Source organism: Arachis hypogaea, chromosome 15, assembly GCF_003086295.3.
Source record: "Arachis hypogaea cultivar Tifrunner chromosome 15, arahy.Tifrunner.gnm2.J5K5, whole genome shotgun sequence".
NCBI classification, from domain to species: Eukaryota; Viridiplantae; Streptophyta; class Magnoliopsida; order Fabales; family Fabaceae; genus Arachis; species Arachis hypogaea.
Window position 1 is genome coordinate 12,649,479 of NC_092050.1, and position 21,587 is coordinate 12,671,065.

The following is a 21,587-nucleotide window of genomic DNA, read 5'->3' on the forward strand; positions in this document are numbered from 1 at the left end:
TACTAGTTGTCTACGAAATTATCTGTGCAATGTATAGTTAAAACAAACACTATTTTTATAAATATTCAATCCAAGCTTTTCATAAAATTTTTTTGCAAATTTAAACTTCTATAAACATGTCTGTACTGTATTAAAATCCTGTTAATATGAATGAATCCAAGTTCATAAAAATGTACAAAAAAAGAATAATTTCTGTAATACATCGAAGTTCGAATACACCGAAAACTATTCAAATAAATATCGAGAATGCTTAGAATTTTTTCTATAAATTTTCATAAGAAGATATAGAAATTGTGTAGGTTGAATTTTTATACTGCTTAACTATTGAATTGTTTGTGTATTGTATATTTAAAATAAACAAATTCCTTAAAAAATTGAAGAAACTAATTTCAAAACAAACAGTAATATAATAAAATGGAACAAAACAAGAAAATATAAAAAGTAAACCTCATTTCCATAAAAAAAAAATAGTACATAGATTACATCAAAATTGTTACAAAACACCGAAATGCCTTCACATAAACACCGAGAAATTTATCTTATTCTCTTGAATCTCTGAATCAATAATTCATAATATGTCCATAATAATGGTCAGAATTTGATGGTATCACTGATCTACTATTTAAAAGGTTCAAATGTAAAAAATAAATCATATATTAGCAACGTCCTTCAATATATGTATATAAATTCTTACAAGACAATTTAATCCAGCTGAATGATTTGTTTCTGAGTTGGGGATATGTTTGATTTTCATTTTTCTTTTCTACTACATATAATTAATTGGTTCTTAATTTTATTTTCTTTTTCATTTGTGTTTCGAATGTTCGTAAAAAAACCAGCAAGTTTAGAATAATCTTTATAGAATTTTTCAGTTTTTTCAAGCGTGTTAAAAGTCATCTCAATCTTTGGCACAAGATGCTCTTCAACATCATACAGAAACTGAAAATACACTGAAAATATTTCCAAAATAAATCAATTTATAATTTCAAATACACTGAAACTGGAAACGAAACAGATTCATCAAAATAATAATTCAGACTCAGAATTCCTACATTACATTTAAATTCAAACCATCAACCATGAATAACAGTTTTTACAAATAAAAACAAAATTATTCAACTACAAAATCATAAACTACTAACGAATTGCAAACCATAGTAGGGTGCTGATAAACCACTATTTCATGGTTTATCTTGTGCTCAATTGAGTGGTTTTTATAAACTCTTTACCCACTTATTCATACTAATCGCATGTTTTACGTTTTCCTTCTTGATTTGGTGCTATGATTGAAAACATGCTTCTTTGACCTTAATTTTATTAATATTAATTCTCCCTTTATACCATTCGATACCGTGATATGTGCCTTAAGTGATTTTAGGGATTAGGTGCACATGGCACGGCCCGACCCGAAGACCCGTCCTATCCCCGAGCACTTTAGGGACTAATTTGGTGTGATTTCACCGGGTTTAGGGCTGGGTAAGGGTCTCAAAAATAGACCTAGTCATTATTTCGGGTCGGGTCCGGGCCATAGCTCGGGTCACCCGAACTCGGCCCGGTGGTCCGGTCATCATACACAATTAATATTTTGTGTTATTAGTGATGGATCATGGCTATTCTTATGTGGAATTTTAGTATTGTAAACCTTAATATTTTGTGTTATTAGTCATTATAAGACTATAAGTTAATGTTTTATGTTTAGAATGCATAAGACTTTAGACTAATGCATAATATTGTGTTATTTGTATTGATTTAAATATTTGGCGTTATTAGACAATATTAGTATTGATTGTGGTTATGCTTCAGTATTGATTGTGGTTATGCTTTAATTTTAAAGAAGGGTTGGTTCTTGTTATATTTTTCTAAGTGAATTTTACTATGTCAAATAATGGTTGGAGTCTTAGAAATTTGGATATTTTTACACCCTAACTTACAAGAAGGTATCAACGTAATGTAATGTTAACGGCCCGGTTTTCACCCAGTATAATTGTGGCTCGAAAGTGTGTTAATTTCATCGGGTTTAGGGTCGGGTTTGGGTCTAATAAATAGACCCGGTGTATATTTCGGGTTGGGTCTGGGTCACATCAAACCCGGCTACATCCGGCCCATGTGCACCCCTAAACCATCCACTTGATTTGATTCAAAACAATAATTCAATTCGCCATGGTTCAATTAACAGTCTAAACTTGAATAATTCATTATTTTCAAAAGTGAAATACCTGTTCAAAGCTTCAAATCAGATAAAATAGCATTGATATTGAACGAAGAGAATGTAGAGAAAGAAGAGAACACACAGAAAGAAGAGAACTTAGAGAATATAGAAAATATTGAAAAAATTCAAAAAGAAAAATGAAATCCGCATGAAAAAGACAGTTATATATATTCACGCGTTAAGTCAAAAGTTTGTTAAAGGTAGTGGCGAGTGGAGATGAATTAAGTTAAAGTTATTTGGTTGGACTTAGTTGATTAAATGACTTGGTTATATAGGTCAATTATTATTCAAAATATAAGGCATGAAATTGAAAACAATTCAAGACTTACATAAGTATCTTTTGATTAATTAATTTATACAAAAATAAATCGCTTGATCTATAAATATGCATGACATATATAACTAATAAAAAAATAGTAACAAAAATTAAATTTAAGCATGTTGCTCAATATTAAATATAAATTTAGTCTTATTGCATGCATCAAATAAAATTATTGACTACTTGGTTATGCATACTAAACATCTAACTATATCTCGAGTAGAGCAGAACAAATAGTTCTGGATCTTAACAAAAGATTATCCTAATTAAATTAAACAATCAGAAGCTAATAGTAAAAAATATTAACAAAATCAAATTCGACTCAACCGTGGGTACCAACACTAGGTTAGTTCCATGAAAAAAGCATGCAGCATTGAGATTGGAGGATCAACCGTGGGAAGTTCACGAAGGAGTGTCTTTTACAGACCAACCAAGTGAACTGTAATAAAGTCACCACTCACCGACAAGCTTATGAGTTATGGTAAAAAGATCTTAATGGAGTTCTGACCTCTAGACATGAAGTGTTTTTTTTTATTATTATAACAAAGCCCAAAGGTAGTGTTTGTTTAGTGTTCCTGTTCATCAAAGACATGGACACGGGAGTACATGTGTGTTGTTTGTTTTGTGAGACACAAAAAAGAGAGAGACACGGTTACACATAAGAGTACATAAAATACGTGTATTTTGTGTCTCTCCAAAATCATGAGACACGAATTTTCATTCTGAGACACAAATTAAACTAAGGTTTTGGACAAATTTATCCTTAGAATTTTTTGAAAATTCTAGATTTATCCAAATCATTTGGCCCTTCTCTTCTCCTTCGTCAGTAACTCAACTCCCTTCTTCTTCTTACCAGATCTTCTTCCTTCTTTCTTTCTTTCTTCTTCTTTTTTTTTCTTCTTCCTCTCTCTCTTAGAAGTCAGACCACTGTTTCGCCTCCGGCCTTCCTCAATCTCCTTGCCGCCATTGCTAGCCGCATCCCTCACTTGGAACTCTGCCGACTCAACCTCTCCTCTCACCACTGTGTTGTCTTTCTTCTGCCTCTTGCCTCTGCGCTTCTGCATCTCGCCGTGCCTCCTTCCCTCCTTGTCACGGGTCTTACCGCATCGCCCCTCCCTCCTCGCCGTCAATGTGGGTGCTGCAGGTACCCATTGTTCTATCTATTTCAACTTTACCTCAAAGATTTTTTCTCTTTTAGATAATAATATTTGAACACAGATTTGATTATTTGAGTTTAGTTTGACTGTTAAATTTTGATACTAAATTTGTTGTAATTTGATTAATGTTAATGTGAGTATCATTATACTACCATTGTTTTGTTTCTATTTTCTTGTGCTTCTTTATTTTTATTTTTAGATTTTTTCAGAATATATATTGTAAATCTTGTTTTGTTATGGGATTATGTAGGTGAATATTCTGATTTTACAATTAATTTTATTATGTAGATGAATGTTCTGCGTTCATTTTTTTTTTTGCCGTCGATTGCCATTGCTCCTCCATCAAGAACCGTTGCTTCTGCTCCTCGAAGGGTTTGGGCTACAGGAGTCCAGATCCATCGTCATCCAGATTCGCCGGCGGCTTCAAGCTTCGACGGCGCTTCCCTCCACATCCTCTCTCAACCAACGTCGTTCATCCTTTTCAGAAAGAACGTCTCTAATCTTTTCCTCTTTTATTATCCCTTTATTAAAAAAAAATCATCTGTGTATTTTATTTTACAGATATGCAACAAATTAAAATTTTTGTTGATTTTATTAAATTTAATTTAGATTGGCATATTGTTATTTTTGTATTTGGTTGAAGATTATAGTGGTATTGATGTTGATGATAAAGAAGGGATTGGACAAAAATAGTGATAGAGAAGAATGATGGGGATAAAATTGACATTTTAATAAAATTTTAAGTTGTATATTCTATTGTGTCTAAGTTACCAAACAAGATGAAAAATTGAGTGTCTTTTATGTCTATGTACTCATGTGTATTTGTGTCTATGTCTTTATTATTTCAAGACATCAACCAAACGTAGCCAAAAGGAACAAAATTAAACAAACTAGATATAAAACGGGGTAAGGTAGTTTCTCTACTGTCCCCGTGGAAGATTTTTTGCTAACTCCGGAAAATGGGTGATTTCAGAATAAAAAATCATGGTCCAATTCTATATTTTTCCTAGCCAAACAATTTGTACATCTATATATACAACAACAACAATAAAGTCTTGTCCCACTAGGTGGGGTCAGCTACATGAATCAAATGACGCTATTATACTCTGTCATGTATCATGTCTACAGAGAGACCGTGTACATGTAGATCTCGTTTGACCACCTCATGGATGGTCTTCTTAGGTCTTCCTCTGCCTTTCACCCCTTATTCATCTTCCATCTCATCCACCCTCCTGACTGGGTGTTCTGTTGGTCTTCTTCTCACATGTACAAACCACCTGAGACGCGATTTAACCATCTTTTACACAATGGGTGCTACTCCAACTCTCTCCCTTATATCTTCGTTCCTTATTTTATCCAATCGCATATGACCACTCATCCATCTCAACATGTTCATCTCTGCCACACTCAGCTTATGTTCGTGCTCCCCTTTGGCCGCCCAACACTCCGTACCATAAAGCATAACCGATTTATAGCAGTGCGATAGAATTTACCTTTAAGTTTTAAAGGCACTTTTTTGTCGCATATAAAACCAGATGCACTCCGCCATTTTGACCAACCTACTTAGATCCTATGATTTACATCTTGTTCAATCTCTCCATTATCCTGTATGATGCACTCAAGATACTTAAAACTTTTAACTTTTGGTAGGATGTTTTCTCTAATCTTCATCTCTATATTAGGATTTTTCCTTCTCAGACTGAACTTACATTCTATATATTCCGTCTTGCTACGGCTTATGCGCAGACCATACACTTCTAAAGCTTCTCTCCATAAGTCCAACTTCTTATTTAGGTCTTCCATTGACTCTCCCATAAGGACGATATCATCGGCAAAAAGCATGCACCATGGCACAGGCTCTTGGATGTGCTCTGTGAGTACTTCCAAGACTAATGTGAAAAGATATGGGCTTAACGATGATCCCTAGTGTAATCCTATACCAATATAAAATTCTTCTGTCACACCACCTTGAGTCTTCACACTAGTTGTGGCCCCATCATATATGTCTTTAATTACACGAATATATGTGATCCTTACTCTCCTCTTTTATAAAACCTTCCATAAAACCTCCCTTAGCACCCTATCGTACGCTTTTTCCAAATCAATAAACACCATATGTAGATCACTTTTATTACTATGATACCTCTCCATCATCCTTCTTAACAGGTATATCGCTTCGGTGGTGGATCTGCCTGGCATAAATCCAAATTGGTTCTCTGTTACTTGTGTCTCTTTTCTCAACCTCCGTTCTATCACCCTTTCCCATAACTTCATGGTATGGCTCATGAGCTTGATCCCTCTATAGTTTCCGCAACTTTGTATATCCCTTTTATTCTTGTAGATAAGTACCAAGATATTTTTTCTCCACTCATCAAGTATCTTCTTTGACCTTAAAATCTCATTAAAAAGCTTGGTTAACCAGTTGATGCCTTTCCCTCCAAGGCCCTTCCAAACTTCAATCGGGATATTATCAGGTCCTACTGTCCTGCCATTTTTCATCTTCTTTAGAGCCTCTTTTACCTTGAATACTCAAATCCTTCGATAGTAGTCAAAGTTTTGATCTTCTTCCCTTGTGCATAACCGACCAAGGCTCGGAAGAATCTTCCGTCCTTCATTAAATAACTCTAGAAGTAGTTCTTCTACCTTTCATTAATCTTCTCCTCTTGAGCTAGCACCTCTCCATCCTTATCCTTTATGAACTTAACCTGATCCAAATCTCTCGTTCTTCTTTCACGACTCTTTACGATTCTATATATACATTTTTCTCCTTCTTTCGTACCCAAAGACTGGTAGAGACTAAAGACCCTAATATGCTCTTGTTCTTTCTTCACTTACAACCACTTTTGTCTCTTTCTTAGCCGCCTTATATTTTTTTCAATTATCTGCATTGTGGCATAAAGACCACTCTTTAAAGCACTCCCTTTTTATCTTTATCTTTTCTTGTACACTCACATTCCACCATCAAGACTCCTTGTATCTTGGTCCTATTCCTTTAGATTCACCAACACTTTCTTTTGCTATTCTTCTAATAAATTCTGCCATCTCCCTCCACATCTCTTCCGCACTTCCTTTCCCATCCCACTTTGCCTCTTCTCCTACCCGTCTTAGGAAGCTTCTTTGTTCCCCACCTTTCATCTGCCACCACCTCGTCCTTGGGTTCTTCGTATGATTTCATTTCCTCAATTTTTGCTCAACACGAAAATTCATGACGAGCATCCTATGTTGTATTGTCAAACTCTCCCCCGGGATAATTTTACAATTAATGTAAAATTTTTGGTTGATTCTCCTCAACAAGAAGAAGTCGATTTGAGAGCTTGTCATGCCACTCTTATAGATTATAAGATGTTCGTCTCTCTTTTTAAAACATGTATTTGCGATGAGAAGGTTAAAGGTTGAGAAAAAGTCCAAAATAGTTTTACCCTCGGCATTGATCACCCTGAAACCATGGCCTCCGTGAATACTTCCATACCCAGTCACTTTTCTTCCAACATGGCCATTTAAATCTCCTCCTAAGAAAATCTTATATGATGAAGGTATGCCTTGGACCAAACTCTCTAGATCCTCTAAAAACCTTATCTTGTGTTGTTCATCCGAACCCACTTGCGGTGCGCTAATCACATGAAAAGCACCTCCCTCCACCACAAGTTTGATAGAGATTATCCGATCTTCCACCCTCTTGACATCCACTACGTCCTTCTTCCACTGCTTATCCACAATAATACCAACCCCATTCCTATTCTTCACCTTTCCTATATACTAAAGTTTGAAACCATAAGTATCCAACTCCCTAACCTTCGCACCAACCCATTTTGTTTCTTGTAGGCACATAATGTTAATCTTCCTCCTTGTCATGGTGTCCACCACCTTCATGGACTTTCCTATTAGAGTGCCTATGTTCCATGTCCCAAATCTCAGCCTTCTGTCGCTCCGACCTTTACCTTTTACTTTGTGAACTAGCTTATTTACCCTCGTCCATTCACGAAAACGCGAGAATTCTTGCTCATTTAACACTACATCCAGGCACCGATGCAGCGACTCTTGCTCATTTGACACCGTACTCGAGCCATACAGCAACGACCTAGCTTTAGCGCAATAATATATTTGATTCATGTCATGAGAGTTCGACTATGTTTTATGTTAGTTGTCGAAGACCTAACACAACCTTCCTCCTTTATCCGGGTTTGGGACCGGCTATGTACCGCAAGTGTAACATAGGCGGAGTTCTGAACATCTATATATGTTTGTACAAAAAAATATTTCATTCTCTCTTTAATAGCTCACTTATCCTTCTAACAAGTAATTTCAGGATTTGAGATATTTTGCAATTTCCTTTCCATTACTGAACAATTTAACCACACCCCCAACATCACATTCCACAATACCCTCCGCACTCTCATTGTCCACACCATCTAGAGACCTTTCGCAACCCCCCAAAGTTCATCCATGAACGCCAAACAAGTCCCGATTCTGTAGGTAAATTCTGCAACCCAATAGCAGTTACCATTCCTTATTAAGCCGCCGCACCCAGCTTCGCCCCTTTCTCCCTGTGACGTCCTGCGGGCCTGGGCTGAGCCCATTGCTTCATGTATACTCCACTAAAAAAATCTTAAAAAAAATATTCTAAATTTCTAAAACTTTGTGGGTTTAACACATAGTTGTAAGAAGCGGATCGGATCAGTCAAGAACCACTAAAAGCCGGTAAAAATCAATAGAAAATTGGTCCAATCAAACTGTTCGAAAAAAATTTAAAAATTAATGAAAATATAGTTTAAATTTGAGTTTCTTTCATGATTATACACTCTCCTTGCCACTAAACTATGTTGTTTATTGTTATTTTTATACGCTAATTATTAATTATATGATAAAAATGTACAATAATTTTTTAGATATTATTTTAATTTTATACTCATTTATATTTAAATTAGTTATATTTATTATTATTCATAATTATTAATATAATTATTTTAAATATATATAAATAAAAATATCAAATATTTTTATTAATTACAATATAATTATTTTTTATGATTATATAATATTTATTAATATTATTTTTTAATAAATACATATAATATATAATAATATAATGAATATAAACTAATTAGTTAGTTATTAAAGTAAAAAATAATTACTTTAATATAAAAAATAAAATTAAAAAATTTTTATTATGAAAAATACTATAATTTTATATATATATTTAATAGTAATTAGATTATAACTTGTTGATTATAATTTATTAAAACTTGATTGTTTTAAAATATTAGTAAAAATTTTAAATTTTAATTTTAATTTTTTTATTATTTTATATTTTTTTTTATATAAAATTAATTCTATTGATTTAATCAATGACTCATCAATTAAACTAATAAATTAATAAACTAATAATTTGATCAGTTCGATCATCAATTCAATTTTAACTACTATAATTTAAAAGAATATGCAATTATCGTTGTATTTGTTAACAAGATTTGAAAGTTCTCTTAATCACCTTTTCGTTTCTTCCTACAGCATATTCTTTTTTTTTTATCTATTCCCACAGCATATTCTGATTTTATTATCCTATAAGTTAGAGCTAATATTTCTAATAATTAAATTTTCATGCACTACAAAAAAACGTTATATAAAGTCAATTATGTATTGATACGTTTGTAAAAATAATTAATTTTTAAAATTATTATTTTAAAAATTATATAAACACAAATCTAATTGGATAATTTTTTGATATAACTCTTCGATGCATCAAATTACAATAATTTAAATTTGGTGGAATTAAAAAATAAATTTAAATTAATATAATATAAACTATAAAAATTTAAATAAAATGGACTAAATTAAAAGAGAAAATTAAACTAATAAAATTTAAATAAAAATAAATTATATTTATTTTACCTTCTACGCCTATTTAAATTTATAAAATACAAGGTGACAGACGAATTAGAATTAGAAAAGTGCAGTCAAGAGTCAATATATTCTATTAGGATTTTTAACTTAACAGAATTTCTGAGTCATCAAAATCAACGTTTTTTACACATACCACAATTTCATTCTTAATTCAGAGTTATCATATAACATAGGTTCTTCTCTATCCTTTTCTCTTAGCATTATCTCCCTGAATCATGGTAGAAAGTGGAGGAAATTTAATTAGTTCTGTTCCTTTGAATAATAAAAAAAGGGATGATGTAATACAATTGTTAGAAAAAGATATATAGGGGGTTATTCACAACTGCATTAATAGTCTAGTTGAAAGATTTTTTTGCTTATAAATCCTTTTCAAACAGAACCATGGACGGGGGCTTAAAGCAATTTAGAGGAGACTAGTAGGGTTTCGAGTAAAGGAGATTGATCACAATCAATTCCAATTTTTCTTCGATAACGAGTGGGATATTATGAGAATTGATAGAGGCACCCCATAACTCTTCAAGGGCTACGCTCTTCATGTCCAGCGTTGGAAAGTGAGGGTGTGCATTGGAGAAGAACTAATCAATGAGATATCAATATGGGCCCAATTTTGGAGAATTTCTAAAACATTTAAGACGCTGGAAGTTGCTCGAAAGCTTGGTGAAGGGCTTGGTAAGGTGATACATATGGGACTGTTTGATGTTAAAGGGAGAGAGACACATATCATCAAAGCAAGGGTGGTTATTGATGGAAACCGAGCTGTAAAAGACTCTCTTAAGGTCACTGGAGACCTCCAATTGAAATGGCGGTTCGGTATGAAAGGCTAGGGATGGTGTGTATGTACTGTACAACTATAGGCCATGACCACAAAATATGTGTTATATTTTTGGAGGATATGAAGAAAAATATGTTAAGGGAGGATAAGATAGGAGAATGGATCAGAGCTGATCAAATTGGTATATGGGTGGAATCAAGCGAGTCAGCCCTTTCGCAGAAAAAAATCGCTCCCAACTGCCTGATAGATGGATTTTTAAACTTGAGTGTCAAAGACAAGAAAGGTACAACCAAGGAGTCAAGAGTCTTGCCAGAAACAAAAGACGTGATGAGAAAAAGGAGAATGATAGGAGTATAGAGGATGCTATGGTTATAAGCTCGAATTAGATTTAGTTGGGAGGAACAAGTAGTTTCTAAACGAAGCATACTAACATAGGGGTCCTAACTGAAACCCGCATGCTAAGTACTCCTACTGCTAAATACTCCATCAAATATAAAAAGCTAAGACAGATGGCTAGATCAAACCATAGAAGGATGGAGATGTCCGAAACTAAAAGAAGGGCAGAAGCTGAAATAGAGATAGTCTCAGAATCATTAACTAGAGGAGTTATTGGAGATATGGGTTAAGAGACGGTGAAAGGTGCCAGTTGTTTAGTGGCACCCAATGCACCATGAGAGTCCTAATGTGGAACTGTCGGAGTTTGGGGAGATCACTGACAGTCCACAATCTTAAAGGGATGTGCCAATCCGGCTCCTCCGAGATAATTTTTTCTGTGAAACTAAAAATCAATCTCGAATGGTAGAACGTAAAGTCAGATCATGCAGATATCAAAGTTTCACATTAGTGGACCCGAATGAAATATCAGGAGGGCTCTAGCATGGAAAGATCATGTGGAGGTACACACTCTATTTCAAAACTCTTTTTCCATAATTGCTTCGGTTAAATATGAGAATAAGAATGTGAGTTGGAGGTTAGTTGGAGTTTACTTGAGCACTAATAAACTGAATCGAATCAATCAATTCCTGGGTAGCTTTATCATCTTAGGTGATTTCAATATAATTACAAATTATGAAAAAAAAAAGAGGGAGGGAATATGACAGCGACACATGGTCAAATCAGAGGGGTGGAGAGGTGTTAATTAGAGAGAGGCTTGATCGTTTTATGGCTAGAATGGCTTGGAGGGAGACTTATGTAGATGTGGTGGTCAGAAGATTATCAGAAAATGGTCAACTCACGCTCTTCTCTTACTTGATTCGAATCCTTCAAGATGGTCTATCAAAAGAAGATTTAAATTTCAGGAGCGGTGGTGTGAGATTGAGGATATAAGGACACTGATAGTGGAAGTTTAGAGTATGAAAGTTAATAGTTCACCTATGTACGTTTTGGCATAGAAATTGAAGTGTTGTAGACACCGTCTAGTGCAATGACAACATCATAACAAATCTAACTCTAAAAAGGTAATTGAATAACTAAATCTTAGGTTGAAACAGTTGAGGACAGCGAGTTATTTTGGTGGGACAGAGGTGTTAGAGGTAGAGAAAAAATTAGAAGAAGAGCTATCAAAAGAAGAATGTTTTTGAAAGGAAAAATCAAGATACAAGTGGCTGAAAGAAGAGGATAGCAACACAAGTTCTTTCATCAGAAGTTCCAAGCTAGAAACCGAAAAAATAAAATTTCAGGACTAGTTCGGAACAATGGTAAGATGGCTTCAGATCCACAAAATATTACTCTGGTGCTGAAAGTTATTTCAAGAAAATATTTTTATCTGCTAACCTATTAGAATATGGTGACATATTCAGCTATTTCAGTCCTCCGATTACATATTTCATGAACCAGAGGCTAATGAGACCAATCTCTATGGAGGAAACTAAGAGATCCACTTTTAGCGTTTGTCCTCAAAGTGCTCCAGGTGAGGATAGCTTCACAACACGGTTTTTTTCAGTTTTATTGAGACATTGTGGATGGTGATGATTTTAAGGCAGTTCGTAACTTTTTTGGTGGAGGTAAAATACTCAAGACATTTAACCATACACAGATTTGCTTGATCTTTATGATCCTGGATGCTAGAGACATGTCACAAGTCAAACATATTAACTTATCCTCAATCTTTTATAAGATTATTTCTAAAATTCTATTACGTAGACTTCAGGAGTTTATGAATAAGTTAATAAGTCCAAACCAGAGTGTGTTTTTAAAGGGCAGATTAATTTCTAACAATATTCTAATAGCTCAGGAATGTATGCGCTACCTCAAAACTAAGAGGTGTGGATTGGAATGTGAAATGCCTATTAAATTGGATATGAGTAAAGCATATGATAGAGTTGAGTGAAATTTTTTATAAATCATCATGGAGAGAATGGGTTTTAGAACCAGATAGATTTCTTGGATCAGAGAACTAGTCACTACTGTTTCTTATTCTGTTCTTGTAGAAGGTCAACTTTATAGATTTTTTAAGCCAACAAGGGGTATCTGGCAAGAAGATCCCTTATCACCTTATCTATTTCCATTCTCTGCAAAAGGATTATCCTATCTGTTACACAAGGCATATCAAAATAGGTCTATTCAGGGATTCAGATTTACAGAAGGTCTCCAATAGCCAATCATCTTCTCTTTGCTGACGACTCTATCTTATTTGGGAAGGCTAATGAGGAATATGCAGCAATATCCTATCTCTACTCAATGAATATGAGATGCTTTGCAGGAAGAAAGTTAGCTTCCACAAATCAACAGTTTTTTTCAGTCAAAATACCCCACTCACTAGAAGGCAACAGCTAACAGAGTTACTTAATATAAAACATGTGAAAGTCCAAGATAAATATCTAGATCTTCCATCCATTATTTAGAAATCTAAAAAAACTACATTTGGTGCAATAAAGGATAAAGTTCATAAAAGAGTTCAAGTTTGGAAGAGGAATATGTTATCAGCAGGTGACAGACATGTTTTAATAAAGCTGTCGGAGAAGTTATTCCAATATATATGCTTTCATATTTCAAGCTTCCAGTTTCTCTAGTAGAAGAAATACACAGCATTCTAAGACGGTTTTGGTCGGGTCAGAAGGGAATGGAGAGAAAGATGGCTTGGGTTAGTTGAGATTGTATAACCAGACCCAAAAAAGACAGAGTGAGATTTAAGGATCTCAGAGCCCAGAACCTAGCCTTGCTAGGGAAACAGTTTTAGCGAATTACTACTAAGCCTAATTCGCTACTTGGCGTATGCTCAAAGGAAAATACTATAAATACACTAACCTCCTTTTGGCAGATAAAGGAAACTAACTTTCCTAGGATTGGCAAAGTCTACTAGAAGAAAGAAAAGTGGTAGAAAAGGGTTTGAAATGGAGTATAGGATATGACACAAATATTCGTATTTGGGATGACCCATGGTTACCCCACCCTACCCTTTTAGACTCGGTAACAAAAACAATTTAGTAACAGACATCAATTGGGTACATGATTTACTTACAGTTGACAGAAGATGGAATAAAAAGCTAGTTGAAAGAGTGTTTTCTCCTGAGTTCAGTTCGCAAATTCTCTCCCTGCCACTAAATGACGATGGTGAGGACAAGGTTGAATGAACCTGGAATAAGAGAAAGCAGTATGATGTGGCATCGGAGTATTGGGTGGCTTATGATTTTTTTTCATGCACCAGTTGAGCACCTTCCAACGGTGATGACGAGTTCAATCCTCTGGAAATCAATCTGGGGGTTAAAATTACCATCCAAAGTAAAAAAATTTCTGTGGAAAACAGCTAATGAAAAATTACCTGTACTCAATTTGATCAACCAAAAATTCTCAAATACTTCAGCAATGTGCCCACTATACAGAAATGACAACGAAATCATCCTTCACGCCTTGGTGCAATGCGGTCCTGCTCCTGAGGTTTGGTCTTTCTCTCTTTTTGTGAATGTTATAGTGCAAAATAGAACCATGGAGTTTGCAATTTGGTAGCAAATGGCAAGTAAAGGCATTGAAAGAGGACAACCTTCTATGGCCCTTCTTGCATCTTTGTATTGGGCGTTGTGGAACAGGAGAAATTTGGAGGTCTTTGAAAGTGAGAAACTGGCAGCAACAGTAATTGTGGAAACAGTAAGGAAACTCCAACAAAGAATGACTCAAGTTATAGAGCACTGTTTTTTGTGAATCCCCAATCTCTTCTTTTTCTTTTGCTAGTATTTGGTATTTATCAAAGTAAGAGATCCTCCACCCCCCCCCCTTTTTTTTTGTCTTTGTCCCTATAATAGACAGTGTATTTCTTTTTTACAAAACAATGCAATTACTAGGGGTGTGCATAGGCAGGGTGAAACCGGGTTTGATGTGACCCAGACCCGATCCGAAAGATATACTGGGCCTATTTATTAGACCCGAACCCGACCCTAAACCCGATGAAACCTATACACTTTCGGGTCACGATTATACCGAGTAAAAACCGGGTGAAAATCGGGCCGTTAATATTACATTACCTTGATACCTTCTTATAAGCTAGCATGTGAAAATATCCAAATTTCCAAGACTCCAACCATTATTTGACATGGTAAAATTCACTTAGAAAAATATAACAAGAACCAACACTTCTCTAAAATTAAAGCATAACCATAATCAATACTTATATTGTCTAATAGTACTGAATATTTAAATCAATACAAATAACATAATATTATGCATTAGTCTAAAATCTTATGCATTTTAAACATAAAACATTAGCTTATAGTCTTATAATAACTAATAACACAAAATATTAAAGTTTACAATACTTAAATTCCACATAAGAATAGCCATCATCCATCACTAATAATACAAAATATTAATTGTGTATGATGACTGGACCACCGAGCCGAGTTCAGGTGACCTGAGCCATAACCTGAACCTGAGCCGAAATAATGACCGGGTCCATTTTTTAGACCCTTACCTGACCCTAAACCCAGTGAAATCACACCAAATTAGCCCCTAAAGTGTTCGGGACCGAGCCGGATCTTTGGGTCGGGTCGGACCATGCTCACCCCTAGCAATTACTTATCTTATCGTATATCATATATACAAGACAAATAATAAAATATAAATATAAATCATTCTAAAAATACACATAAATATAAATATAAAATTTGATTTATTTATTTTAAAAATTCCTATATATATAACATTAATATAATTATGTATCTTAGTAAAATTTTATAATCCATTTTACAGTGTTGTATTCTTTTATTTTTATTCTAAATCATCTTTTCAATCTTAAAAAAAAATTCTATTTTTGTTACTTTATGACTATTTAAAATGGTTTAGTTAATTCATTTAATGTTTGCCATAAATTCTACCTTAAAAGTAGGGTTGTTTATGGGCCGGATCTCTGACTCCGGTCCTAAAAGGTTATCGAATTTTTTTTGGTGACTTAAAAGAAAATAAACAAGAACTAAGAAAGAAAAAAAAAAACAAGAAACTGCTTAAGAAAGGCAGTCCTGTTGAATACTACTCCCAAACCTCTTCCAAGGCAATGGAAGCTCCACTTGGGGAGAAATAGTCCTCATTGCAGTCTTTGCCATGATGTCTGCTACTGTATTTGCATCTCTCAAGATCAACCGAAGATCAGCACGCCATTTCCAAGACATGATATCTCGGATTTTTAACACCAAAGGATCAATAAACCCAGAGCAATCTTGTAAATTATTGACAATAGTAAAAGCCTCCACACAGTCTGTCTCACATATAATATCTCTTTGTCCCGAGTCTCATGCTAAAAGAAAACCTCTCCAAATAGTAAACAACTCTCCTTGCAAAATGCTACGACTCTCAATTGTTCCCAGACAACCTCATTGCCACCTTTCTTTCCAATCTCTGCTAACACAAGCAAAACCAACTCGAGCACCACTGCCAGGATAGCTAGCATTACAATTAATCTTAAAGATACCCACTGAGGGGAGAATCCAAGAGCCACTAATGGTTGAGGGGATAGATAGTCGTTGCAACTCAAAAATATTTCGGAGCTCCTTTTCTAAGGACAAAGCCATACCAATCACCTTGTCTGTGGTCCAATTCTCGTGAGGATGAAAGATCTCGTTATTTCTCGAACATCAAATCCACCAGAGACCAGAAAAGAATCTAAAGGGGCGCTGTTTGCTATTATGTAAGAACCAACTCATCAAATCCACTGGTTGATCGGAGATCCCTAAAACTTGCCAAACAAGTTGGGCTTTTGGACAATCCCGAATACAATGTAAAATCAATTCCTGACCTGAGAAACATCGTGGACAGCTACTGTGTGAAATGCCCCTTCTAAAACGAAATGCAGCAGTAGGAAGAGCCTCCCGAAGACATAGCCAGACCAAAAATTTGTGCTTTTTCGGAACATGTTGACGCCAAAGCCAAAGCCAATTACCCCTATCCTCCCAACTAAACATCTTCTTACTGAGCCACAAATAACCACTATGAGCATCATAAACCTTTGAGGTCGTACCAGTCCAACACCAACCAACCTCTGAACCAGCTTGAACATCTGGGTTGTAAGAGTTAATGTTGCTCTGCAGAGACTAATTCAGAGGAGAATAGATATTCTCAAGGTTCTACTGTCCAGATGACCAAAGGTCCAAGATCCTGAGATCCAAATCAGAAATGTGAACATAATCCATCTCCTGACACAGTCGCCCCTCTCTTCTCCATTTAGAAAACCAAAAGTTCTGTTCCAAATTCCCAATGCACCAACTAAAACCTTCCTTCAGGATATCCCAAGCTCGACATATACTCTTCCAAACATAAGATCCCCTTCCTCGAGACCGACTAAAACAATCATCCTTAGAAGAATGGTATTTCTCCGTCAACAGTTAAACCCATAGCTTGTCGGGATGGTGAAAAAGTTGCCAAACTAGTTTTTCAAGAAGAGAAATATTGGCATAAAAAGGATCTCTAATTCCCAGACCTCCAAACTTCTTAGGAGTGACCAACACTTTCCAGTTAACTAGATTCAGGCCTCTACCATCAGCTTGACCCTTCCATAGAAAGTTTCGCATCATGGATTCTATCTTATTAGTTACCCCTATAGGGAAGAGAGATACTTGCATGCGATAAGTAGGAATCGCAGTCACTACCGAGTTGAGCAAACAGAGTCTGCCTGCCTTATTAAGCAATCTCCCTTTCCAGCTGGCTAGCCTTCCCCGAATCTTGTCTAAAACATCGTTGAAAGTTGCGCGTGTCACCCGAGAGTGATTAAGGTTCACCCCCTAAATACTTGCCCAAGTTCTGGACGAATCTGATGGAGGAGACTCCAGTAAAAATCTCTTTTCTTGTCGCTGAAACATTCCTGGAGCATAGCGCTTTAGATTTTTCCACATTAACCTTCATCCCAGAGGCTCTGCAGAAATTTTCCAAAGCTACCATTACAGTTTGAACTTGCTGTTTTTCAGCTTTACAGAAAAGAAGCAAATCATCGGCAAACATCAAATGAGAAATTCTTGGACCCCCTCTAGAAACCGCAACCGGCTTCCACAAGCCCTTATCAACTTGCTGATTAATAGAACAGGACAATCTCTCCATACACAATACAAATAGATACGGTGATATAGGATCTCCTTGCCTAAGACCCCTGCTCGGAGTAAAGCTATTTAATCTATCCTCATTCCAGAGGATAGACAGTGAGGAAGCAGTGACACAACGCATAATCAGAATGACTGTCGGAGGAAGAAAGCCAAAACTCACCAGGGTTTGTTTCAGAAATCCCCAATCCACTCTATCGTACGCTTTCTCCAAATCAATCTTAAAGGCCAGGGTGCCTTTCTTTGACTTTGTCTTCTTCATGAAATGGAGAACCTCTTGTGCTACAATGATGTTGTCTGGGGTTCCTCTCCCCGGGATAAACCCTCCTTGAAGGGGCCCAATAATCTCTTTGAGATGGGGGCGAAGTCTATTGACCAGGACCTTCATTATAACTTTGTAAACCATATTACAGAGACTAATTGGTCAAAAATCCTTCATGGAAACTGGGTTTTCTACCTTCAGAATAAGAACCACAAGATTTTCCATCATCCTTGGATCCATATCCAAACCAGAGAACGCATGACGAACCATAGTCCAAACATCAAAACCAATCTTCCAGTATTCTTTAAAGAAGAAAGCCTGAAACCCATCAGGGCCCGTCGCCTTAAAAGAATGCATACTGAAAACAGCCGACTTAACTTCTTTCAGAGTAACTGGTGCTGTGAGGCTACATCAGACTTCATCATTCAGGGAAAGCAGCGGCACATCACCAAGACAACCTAAGTCTACATCCTCCGACTGGCAGAATAGGCGTTTATAGAAGGATTCAGCTTCCCTTCTAAGGACATCCGGGTCGTTTCCCACACCCCATCTTGAAGAAAGAGACCATGAATCTTATTATGCTTTCTCCGCACAAGAGTCTGGACATGAAAGAACTTGGTATTTCTATCCCCAAGTTTTACCCAATGCTCTCTGGATTTTTGAAACCATAGAGGTTCCTCCTGCACAAACGTGTTATTAAATTCCTCAATCAGCTGTTTTTCTTTTTGCCGCATAGACAAATCTTCCATTACGTCAAGTCGCTTCTGAAGGAAATTAATCTGTCTCTCCAATTTGCATTTCCTAACGAAAATGTTGCCGAACACTTTAGAATTAAACTCCAAAGAGTTCTTTTGCACTTCTGAAAGCTTGCCATGCATCTCTCTGTAGCCAGCCTGCCATGACTGGTTCACAATATCTCTGTACCCCGGATGAGTTGCCCAAGCTGCAATAAACCGAAAAGGTCTATTCTTTTTCGGTTGGGGACGACCTGTACATCGTACTAGGATAGGACAATGATCAGACTGAAACCTATTTAAAATTTCTGCGTAAGCCTCTGGAAAGAGAGATAGCCAGCCACTGTTGATACAAACCCGGTCAAGTTTTTTCGCCACCTCAACACTATTTTTAACCCTTCTGTACCAAGAAAACTGTCTTCCAATAGTCTTCAAGTCAAACAGATTACTATCCCCTAGAGAGGCAGCAAGCCTGATCTGCATGACGACTCGAGAAGAGGCAACCCTTAGATTCATGAGAGAATGGTACTTCATTAAAATCACCAAGAACAATCCATGGCCCGCAGAAAGACGAAGACTGAGTAACAAGATAATCCCATAGCAGAACTCTAGTATTAAATTGAGGACTACCATAGATACCACTGCACCTCCAAATCACATTATTTACCTGAACCTCAACTGTAATACACTGATCGAAAGCATCAACCCATTTGCAGTGAACACCCTGTATTGCAGAAAGGAACCAGATACCCCCCTTATGTCCTGACGCCTCCACTATACCAATAGGGCGATAACCAAGTCTTTCCCAGAACAGTTTCAAGTGTTGAAAAGGACAGTGAGTTTCAACCACAATAAAAATTACAGGTTTAAATTTTCTAACCAGCTCTTTACAATTCACCCGGGCTAACTTATTAGAAGCACCCCTAATATTCCAAGCTATTATATTTAAACTATCCATAATATAAAATATAAAAATATAAAACAAGGAAATCAAAGTGCTTCACCAACCTCAAACCGAGGCTTGCCCAGCGGAAGTGACTCCCGTGACCTTCAGGTTTGCCGGATCTCCATGGAATATCTCCTTAATCCCGCCTACCGACGCAGTAACAGCCGGCAATGCGCCTTCCTTCTCCAATGGAACCGCCACGGTAACACCCTCCTTCACGGTTGCAGGAAGACATAACGATGCTTCCACCACCGTGCCTCCATTCTTCTCAACTGGCGAGCTCTGTAGGGACCTCGGCCTTGGTCGTTTCCGGAGAGAGGACCCGCAAGGCACTGGGGTGTGTGGGGTTGAGGAGATCGACGTCTCACCAACACGGGAAGTGCTGTGTCCGACCTTGACTCGAGACCCGACCCTAGCGCGATAGGAGCTGGATCCATTCGTGTGAGAGAAGTGAATGGTGCGCCTGATTACTCTACCTGAATCGGTTCTAGATTGAATGCCTCTTTGAACCTTGTTAGATTGCTTCTGACCCAGCTTGGTTTTACCTTTCCTCACAACTTGCTCCCAGCCTGGTTCATCATGCATGCAAGCCTCCTCAACATTATTTCCTTCCAAATTATTAGCCTTCAAATCATCTTGCAAATTCGATGCAGGATTCTCGCCAGTAACACCACCTACCACATTAGGTTCTACTTCATTTGAATTGTGAATTTTGGTCTCAGGATGTGGCATTGCCTTTGTACCGTCCCGTGGCTTGGTGGCATCGGAATCAGCACTCTTTCCTTCCCTAAAGTCTCTACCCAAGCACTGTGCCATATCATGACCATAACGTGCACAAGAGTTACAAATTAAATTTAAACTTTCATACTCCACTACATGAGTTACGCCTTCCACAATGATATGCTTGATCACTGGCAGTCCTAAATTTATTTGAACACATACTCGGGCATATCGTCCTCTCTCAGCCAATTTAGTGGCTAAGTCCACTTTGATGGGAACTCCTATTGCAGAAGCAATACGCATCATGGCCTGTTCCTGATAGCACCAGATTGGGAGCCCCGAAATCCGAACCCATACAAGCGTAGACCCGAAGGATTGCTTACGTGGCCGAAAATCTATATCCCACGGTTTTACAGTAACATAGTGCCCCTCAATCAACCACGGGCCACCAAGCATGACCTTCTCACGATCTTTACATGCATCGAATTTTACCATGAAGTACCCAAACCCCACATCAAGCAGATCAAAGCCACCTTTGATGCGCCAAACCATCCGAAACTTGTGTGAAAGAGCTGTGTAACTATAATTTTTATCAAGAACCTTGATCACTAAAGCGTTTCGATAAGGCTCTGCCAAACAAAGCTTGGCTTCTTCAGTGAAGTTTACACATGGAGGTTGGGAATCGCCCTGCTTGCCCACCACCATGGCTATACTATCCCCAGATAGAGATCCTGCAAGTGCAAACGCCTTCGATTTCTCTGGACCAATGACTTTATCTCTAAAGGAGATCTTTGTAGGATTTGAAAAACCCTCTCGTGAAAAATCCTTCTTGGCACCGGATGCACCCCCACCCACACTCTCCCCCTTATCTCTTCCGACGGCATGGCCGCCATCCTCACTGTGTTTCGCCCTCAAACACTCGTTCCCGCTCTCTCCTTCTCTCATTCTCTCTGAGTACGGAGTTAAAAAGTTACATAATATCGAATTTATTTTTGATTTGATTCGAAAGTGACTCGAAATATATCAGATTAAACCAGGTTGACTCGATGCAAA

The 21,587-nt window shown here is 36.8% G+C and overlaps 1 protein-coding gene across 1 annotated transcript; it reads right to left on the reverse strand.

Annotated features, from left to right (window-relative positions):
* Nucleotides 1–16,080: 16,080 nt before the first annotated feature.
* LOC112747915 (uncharacterized) lies at nucleotides 16,081–21,086 on the reverse strand. The gene is made up of 7 exons (XM_025796123.1): nucleotides 19,884–21,086; nucleotides 19,536–19,642; nucleotides 18,801–19,373; nucleotides 18,330–18,540; nucleotides 18,036–18,254; nucleotides 16,801–16,864; nucleotides 16,081–16,214 (listed from the first exon to the last, which is right to left on the reverse strand). Exons 1-7 carry the CDS (start codon nucleotides 21,084–21,086, stop codon nucleotides 16,081–16,083), a joined length of 2,511 nt encoding a protein of 836 aa, XP_025651908.1.
* Between the last annotated feature and the right edge of the window lie 501 nt (nucleotides 21,087–21,587).